The following is an 8,134-nucleotide window of genomic DNA, read 5'->3' as shown; positions in this document are numbered from 1 at the left end:
AGGTGTAGAGGATACCCCCGGTCTATGGTGATGGTAGAACCACCTCTCCTCTAGGTGTAGAGGATGCCCCCTGTCTATGGTGATGGTAGAACCTCCTCTCCTCTATGTGTAGAGGATGCCCCCTGTCTATGGTGATGGTAGAACCTCCTCTCCTCTAGGTGTAGAGGATGCCCCCTGTCTATGGTGATGGTAGAACCTCCTCTCCTCTAGGTGTAGAGGATGCTCCATGTCTATGGTGATGGTAGAACCTCCTCTCCTCTAGGTGTAGAGGATGCCCCCTGTCTATGGTGATGGTAGAACCTCCTCTCCTCTAGGTGTAGAGGATGCCCCCTGTCTATGGTGATGGTAGAACCTCCTCTCCTCTAGGTGTAGAGGATGCCCCCCGTCTATGGTGATGGTAGAACCTCCTCTCCTCTAGGTGTAGAGGATGCCCCCTGTCTATGGTGATGGTAGAATCTCCTCTCCTCTAGGCGTAGAGGATGCCCCCTGTCTATGGTGATGGTAGAACCTCCTCTCCTCTAGGTGTAGAGGATGCCCCCTGTCTATGGTGATGGTAGAACCTCCTCTCATCTAGGTGTAATGGATGCCCCCTGTCTATGGTGATGGTAGAAGCTCCTCTCCTCTAGGTGTAGAGGATGCCCCCTGTCTATGGTGATGGTAGTACCTCCTCTCCTCTAGGTGTAGAGGATGCCCCCTTTCTATGGTGATGGTAGAACCTCCTCTCCTCTAGGTGTAGAGGATGCCCCCTGTCTATGGTGATGGTAGAACCTCCTCTCCTCTAGAGGATACCCCTTGTCTATGGTGATGGTAGTACCTCCTCTCCTTTAGGTGTAGAGGATGCCCCCTGTCTATGGTGATGGTAGAACCTCCTCTCCTCTAGGCGTAGAGGATGCCCCCTGTCTATGGTGATGGTAGAACCTCCTCTCCTCTAGGTGTAGAGGATGCCCCCTGTCTATGGTGATGGTAGAACCTCCTCTCCTCTAGGTGTAGAGGATGCCCCCTGTCTATGGTGATGGTAGAACAACCTCTCCTCTAGGTGTAGAGGATGCCCCCTGTCTATGGTGATGGTAGAACAACCTCTCCTCTAGGCGTAGAGGATGCCCCCTGTCTATGGTGATGGTAGAACCTCCTCTCCTCTAGGTGTAGAGGATGCCCCCTGTCTATGGTGATGGTAGAACCTCCTCTCCTCTAGGTGTAGAGAATGCCCCCTGTCTATGGTGATGGTAGAATCTCCTCCCCTCTAGGCGTAGAGGATGCCCCCTGTCTATGGTGATGGTAGAATCTCCTCCCCTCTAGGTGTAGAGGATGCCCCCTTGTCCTGGTCACAGGCCGAGGTATAAAAAGATCTTTGGAGAGATCCTTGTACTGTCCGTTCAGGTATTTGTACATTGTAATGAGGTCTCCCCTCAGTTGTCTTTTTTCTAAACTGAATAATCCCAAATTTTGTAATCTGTCATTGTATTCTAACCCCTCCATTACCCTAATAACCCTGGTCGCTCTCCTCTGCACCCGTTCCAGCTCTACTATATCCTTTTTATACACTGGTGCCCAAAACTGTACACAATATTTCATGTGTGGTCTGACCAGGGATTTGTATAAGGGCAAAACTATGTCTTTATCATGAGAATCTATTCCTCTCTTGATACATCCCATTATTTTATTTGCTTTAGCAGCAGCCGCCTGGCTCTGGTCACTAAAATTAAGTTTACCATCCACCAATACCCCCAAGTCCTTTTCAGCTTCAGTTTTACTAAGTAATTGACCGTTTAGAACATAATTATACTTTTTGTTTCCATGGCCCAAGTGCATAACTTTACATTTATCTACATTAAACCTCATCAACCATTTCTCTGCCCACACCTCAGGCTTCCACAAATCCCTCTGTAATGCTAAACTATCGACCTCAGTATTTATTACTTTACACAGCTTAGTATCATCTGCAAATATTGAAACTTGACTGTGTAAACCCACTACAAGGTCATTAATAAAAATATTAAAAAGAAGTGGCCCCAATACTGACCCCTGTGGCACTCCACTGGTAACATCAACCCAATCTGAGAATGTGCCATTAATGACCACCCTCTGTTTTCTATCACTAAGCCAATTACTTACCCAAATACACAGATTTTCTCCTACTCCCAGCAGTCTCATTTTATATACCAACCTTTTATGTGGCACGGTGTCAAATGCCTTTGAAAAGTCCAAATATACAACATCTACAGCGTCCCCCAGATCCAGTCTTGAACTTACCTCCTTGTAGAAACCAATCAGATTAGTCTGACAGGACCGATCTCTCATAAACCCATGCTGACGCTGGGTTATAAGGTTGTGCACAGTGAGATACTCCAGGATAGCATCTCTAATAAACCCCTCAAATATTTTCCCCACCACAGCAGTTAGACTCACGGGTCTGTAGTTTCCAGGATCGCTATTTGATCCTTAATTAGTCCTGCTGCTACTAACTCCATACACCACACATCTCTCCAGGCCGAATACCTAACACTGACTGCAGAGAACACAGCTGTATGAGGACACCCCTCACCAAAAGCTACAATCCTGGAATATAAATCCTTATTTCACAGTCCTGCTGCTACTAACTCCATACACCGCACATCTCTCCAGGCAGAATACCTAACACTGGCTGCAGAGAACACAGTTGTATGAGGACACCACTCTGCAAAAGCTACAATCCTGGAATATAAATCCTTATTTCACAGTCCTGCTGCTACTAACAACATACACCTCTTCTGGCACAATACCTGTATGGTCACTCACACCTGTTAATGGTTTCCTCTGCCAGCATAGAAGGGGGAAGGAGTCTTGGTAGTGGTCATGTCTTATTTATTTTATGTGGAGAGCCCCTTTAAGGTGATATACATGATAATCAGCACGGTGGCTCAGTGGTTAGCACTACAGCCTTGCAGCGCTGGGGTCCCGGGTTCAAGTCCCATCAAGGTCAACATCTGCAAAGAGTTGTATGTTCTCTCTGTGTTTGCATGGGTTTCGTCCGGGTCCTCCGATTTCCTCCCACACTCCAAAACATACCGGTAGGGTGATTAGATTGTGAGCCCCCTTGGGGACAGAGACCGATTTGGCAAACTCTGTGCACGCTATATAAATAAAGGTATTATTATTATTTTGTTATAATCCTAAATTATTCCATCACTTCTCGTAGTCGGGGGATGAGCTGATCTAGTGACTGGATTACGTGATCTGACGGGATGTCCTTTCTTAGACGGTTCTGGAGGAGGAGGCTGAACATCCCCGCTTCTCTTGCCGCCTTATAATCTTTGACAAAATCATCCCCGATGTGAGCGGCGCACTGTGGCGACACCGCCCCCAGCTTAAGGGCCTTGTGAAAAATGCCTAAATCCGGTTTGGCCACACCAGCACTCTCAGAGGTCAAGACAAAATCAAAATGTCCATCTAAGTCAACGTGTCTGAGGATGTCCTCCAACCTCCGGTCAAAGTTGGAGATCACCGCCATCCTGAGCCCCAGTTCCTCACATCCTTTCAGTGCCTCCCTGGCGCCTGGCAGGACCTCCCAATACCTGTCAGTGCAGAAGTCTTGGTAGAGTCTTTCCGACAGGGATTGAAGGATCTTCTCGTCTTGGATGCCCGAGAGGCGGAAGGTCTGAGACACCACGTCCAGCCACCACCGGTGGGAAGTCATGCCTTGGGATAGGCCATAGTTAGGGAAGAGACGCCAGTGGTTACTATACACTTGTCGAAAGGATGAATCCAGAGCGGCAGAGTCCACTTGAAGACCTCTGCTCTTGGCCTCAGCCTGGTACTGCTGGCCAACGGGAAGACGCAGGCGGAGTAGAGTGTCCTTCACATCCCAGGTCAGTAGCTTTAGTTTCATCTTTGGACTTGGTGTGAAGATGTTAGATCTAGGAGAAAGCCAGGAATCATATATAGAATCACTGATCCTAAAATTAAAGGGAATGTGTCATAAAGACAGTTTTAGGTATTGTCCCTGGAGAGATGTGTAATCAGACCTTTGTGCATGTTGTTAGTAGAAGCAGGACAGTGAAACATGGATATATATTACAGGATTGTTGCCTCTCCAAGTGCACTGTGGGAATTTCCTCATACTACAGTGCTCTGTGCACTTAACTGATCAAAAGACCCTCTGAGAGACTGCTCGGAGTAACAGCTATAGCTTGCTTCTGGTTGAACCCTACAGCAGTCAATCGCCGGGAGCAGTCATGAGCAGAGAGCCAAGAGTACAGCAGTGTGAGTACACATCCCTAGTGCACTAGGAGAAGCTGCAATTATGGAATATAAATCCATATTTCACAGTCCTGCTGCTACTAACAACACAGACAAAGATATGCAAAGATTGCACATGTCTCCAAAGACAATACATACCACTGAATGCAGAGAGCACAGAGCTCATCTATGTATGTTGACTTCTGTAAGATTCAATCAGAAGCAAGGTATAGCTGTTACTCAGAGTAGTGGGGATGGTCTTTTGATCAGTTCAGTGCACAGAACACCGCAGTGTAAGGCCACGGCCATAGTGCTCTTGGAGAAGCTACAATTTGGGAATATAAATCCATATTTCACAGTCCTGCCGATACATGAAACACAAAAAGGAATGATTCTGCATCCCTCCGGGGACAATGCATAACACTGAACACATGCCCCCCATGCACTTGGAAAAGCTACAATCCTGAAATAAAAATCCATATGCCACAGTCCTGCTGCTACTAACAACATACACATCTCTCTCGGGACAGTACCTAACAGCTGCCTACATGGTGTCACCTACTGACAGGTTTGACTATTGATATCACTTAAAGGACATCTACCCTCAGGATGAAAGACTGTATGCAAATGAGCCTGAGGGGCTCCAGGCTCCATTATCACCTCTGCAGCCTGGAGCCCCTCAGGTTCACACAGTCCTGGTGGTAGATGCCCTTTAAGCTTATGTCAGTGGTGTTCTTGTGTTTCGCCAGACTGCCAGCCTCCATATATTGAAATGGCTGATAAAAGAGAGTAATAGACTTTGGTGCCCTTTCAACAAAATGTAAATTATTAGTCATCAGAATACGGCAGTATCGGATGTTTCTGTCTCTGGGGGATGAGAGCGGGTGGAGCGGTTTCCTAAATGATATGTATACTCTGGTATTTCTGTAAACTTACCACCTGGCCCCACCCTAATTAGAATACATGTCATTAGTCGTACGTTAAGAAGTTTCCTCCATATATCCTCTTCTCCCTTCTTGTATGCACTACAATCAGGATATGATTATATGTATGTACCAGATGACCCCCACTCAGTCCTGCAGCCCACAATATGTACCTAGTGTATGTCCAACGCCAAGAAATTGTATAATTGTATTCAGCCCGGCTGGCAGGAGGAGTAACCAGAGGATTAACTGTGCAGGAACATTTTTTGTCTCCAGTGCAAGCCCCAACACCTCCCCTGGGATAACCTGGTAACGGCATGTGTGCAGCCGGGTGGGGGTCACCGCAAAATATCATCTACAGCGCCCTATATAAGATGTGCAAGCAATAGGGAACGCTGCGGTGTGTGGGACAAGGTCCCAGCCTACATTCATTGACATGTACGGGCTTGATAGCGCCCTCTACTGGACAGAATTATGTGAATTGCAGTGTAAGTCAAATGCTGTAGGTGGAGACATGATCTATATTAATTAGACGGTATTAAAGGGAACCTGTCATCAGCAATTGACCTAATAAACCACTACCTGTATAATGTCAAGCAGTGTAACACCTTCTAGTTTTTGATCCTGGTTATGGTCCACTGTGGTTGCATCATCCAGAAAATCAACTATGAAGTGAGATGTAAAATGGTTGTGTTAAGTCTAAGAGGAGGAGAATTTAACACTGTAGTCAAGGTCGGGGAGCTTTGAGCCTCCTCCTCTGTGATTAAAAAACATGCATCGGACTTCAGGAGGTCAGATTAGGGATGCAGAACCATCAATTACAGTGAAAGGGGCTTTCTGAGGAAGAGAGAGCTTGACTTCAGCATTAAAATCTCCGCCTCCTTGACTTTAAACAATCAATTTACATCTAGATTCTCTCGATGATGCCACCGCACTTGGTCAAGAAAGAAAGATGATCTGGAGAGCGTTTAGCTACTTGACAACATACTGGTAGTGGTTTATTAGGTCAATTTCTGCTGACAGGTTCCCTTTAAGCGAAATAAATTCCCAAACAAATATGGCCGTTTTGCGTTCACCATATTGGAATCCCCCCTAACGTCCCCTTTTGTTTATACATAATATTTACACTGCACAAGTCTAGTCCCGACACAAAAACTTAATGTGCGATAGAAAACTGCACAATTTTTTGAGTGTACAAACACTTTATGATATTTCACATAAACAGACATGTTTGTTCACGTGTATCACATATAGTACATTACGCAGCATCTCTTGACTGGATTCTCTTATTTGCTGTTATATCTCTGAAAATTCTAGTCAATTTATTGAATAACTGTAAATTACAATGAAAAATCCTATCGCACATGACAGCCTATCAGATTGCTTTTCTTATTCCCTCAGCACTAGACACATTATACAAGCTGCAACCTTATTGGCTGCTATAGGTTACTCGCCGCGCACCCCTTCCATAAACAACCCCAAGCCCCGTATGAACCCCTGTCACATGACCTTCTGCGCTCCACAGACCTCACTCACCGGAAGCAGCTCCGGAAACTGTGCAGAGGAGAGTAAAGTCCGGCACCTTAATCTTTCCCCCGGGAAACAAAGGCAATGAAATATAGTTCCGTCTGTCCTAGGGAGGGAAAGGAGGAATGTAATGTACCGTAATAATAATAAAATATACCTCTGCATCACCGGTCCCTGACCTCTACGCTTCTGCTTTTTAACTTTGTTTTATCATTGCAGAATACATAAGGAAGGTGCGTATACAGCAACTGTATAACATTACAAAAAAAATGTATATATATATATATATACATACACACATATACATATAATATAAATATTGTATAAACACATACATACAATATGTGGGTCCTATTCACAGCTTATATGACCAACCAATTCCCTCTATATATGTACCGTGATCTGTACAGCACTATGGTATAGGACAGCGCCCTGTAATATATTTCACCTACTGTGAATACCCAGTTATTGGGAATAGTAATTGAAGGCTTTTCCTACAATTATTCCTAGAACAATTGTGTCATAAAATGTGTTACTGGTCTGATTTAGTCACTTTCAGAATTTACTACCTAGAATATGTTTTAGTATATTTCAGTGTATTTGTTTTTGGTGAATTTTTGGTGCACCTCTTCTGTCCATTACTGTGACCCCTCCCCTGAGCTTTAGTGCATTTACCCTGTATATCAGTGATGGCAAACCTTTTAGACGCCGAGTGCCCAAACTACATCCAAAACCCACATATTTTTCGCCAAGTGCCGATGCGACAATTTAAACAGTAACTTATTACTCCCTGCTTTGTCACAGGTTTAAATTGTATAGGCACCTGAGGACACCAATACATTAGCAAGGAGGAGAAAAAGCTTTGGGTAATCATTGTAGCTTCCTCTTAGGGTCCTGGGCTGCCTGGGACTGCAAGAGGCCTTGAGTCCTGTCTGGCGAACTCTGCGCTGGGGTGATGGCAAGGGTGCCCATAGAGCGGGCTCTGAGTGCCACATCTGGCACCCGAGCCACCATTGCTGTATATAAAGGTTCTTTGCTTATTCTTTATATTTCTTATTGATATGAAAAAAAAAAGTCATCCCTTTTCTCTAGTTTGTGATTGGTTTTCCCTTCCACGCTTCTTACATTTCGCTTCATCTCTCAGGCCACATTCACACTGGTGTAAAAAAAAATCCCCACCGTTTTTATGCGGGTCTGTGGAGAAGATGGATAATTCTCTCTAAGTTGTCCTCCACAATACCAACAGAAATAGAAGATACTAGGTCTGTGTGAAGCAATGTTCACGTTACTAGTAGCATGCACAGGTCTATCTGGAGTTCAATGAGTGAATAAGGACTTTGTGGCCCTTTCGAACAGCTGCAACTCCTCTGTAAAAAGGCAAGGTGTTTGTTGCTTGTAGCAACCAAAAACATGGTTTATTTCAGAATACAAACTTAAAATACTGTAACCAAATAGCCCAATGTACGTTC

General features: G+C 45.0%; 1 protein-coding gene across 4 annotated transcripts; it reads right to left on the bottom strand.

Moving 5' to 3' along the window:
- Positions 1 to 2,824: 2,824 nt before the first annotated feature.
- Positions 2,825 to 6,771, bottom strand: HDHD3 (haloacid dehalogenase like hydrolase domain containing 3). 4 transcript variants are annotated; one of them, XM_072125304.1, is made up of 2 exons: positions 6,675 to 6,771; positions 2,825 to 3,893 (listed from the first exon to the last, which is right to left on the bottom strand). In XM_072125304.1, the coding sequence occupies exon 2, from the start codon at positions 3,863 to 3,865 to the stop codon at positions 3,155 to 3,157; it is 711 nt and encodes a 236-aa protein (XP_071981405.1). In that variant the 5' UTR covers positions 3,866 to 3,893; positions 6,675 to 6,771; the 3' UTR covers positions 2,825 to 3,154. The 4 variants fall into 4 exon arrangements, with proteins under 4 accessions (XP_071981405.1, XP_071981406.1, XP_071981407.1 ...); XM_072125305.1 differs by having other exon boundaries at positions 6,666 to 6,699; XM_072125306.1 differs by lacking the exon at positions 6,675 to 6,771 and adding an exon at positions 6,648 to 6,660.
- Between the last annotated feature and the right edge of the window lie 1,363 nt (positions 6,772 to 8,134).

This window comes from Engystomops pustulosus, chromosome 9, assembly GCF_040894005.1.
Source record: "Engystomops pustulosus chromosome 9, aEngPut4.maternal, whole genome shotgun sequence".
Lineage (NCBI taxonomy): Eukaryota > Metazoa > Chordata > Amphibia > Anura > Leptodactylidae > Engystomops > Engystomops pustulosus.
This window is presented reverse-complemented; position numbering and strand designations above follow the sequence as displayed.

Coding starts and splice junctions, on each gene's coding strand:
- HDHD3 (XM_072125303.1), bottom strand. CDS start 5,493: ATGATATTTTGCGGTGACCCCCACCCGGCTGCACACATGCCGTTACCA. Junction 3,894..5,311: donor TGGCGTTGGACATACACTAG/GTACATATTGTG, acceptor GCTTTCTCCTAG/ATCTAACATCTTCACACCAA.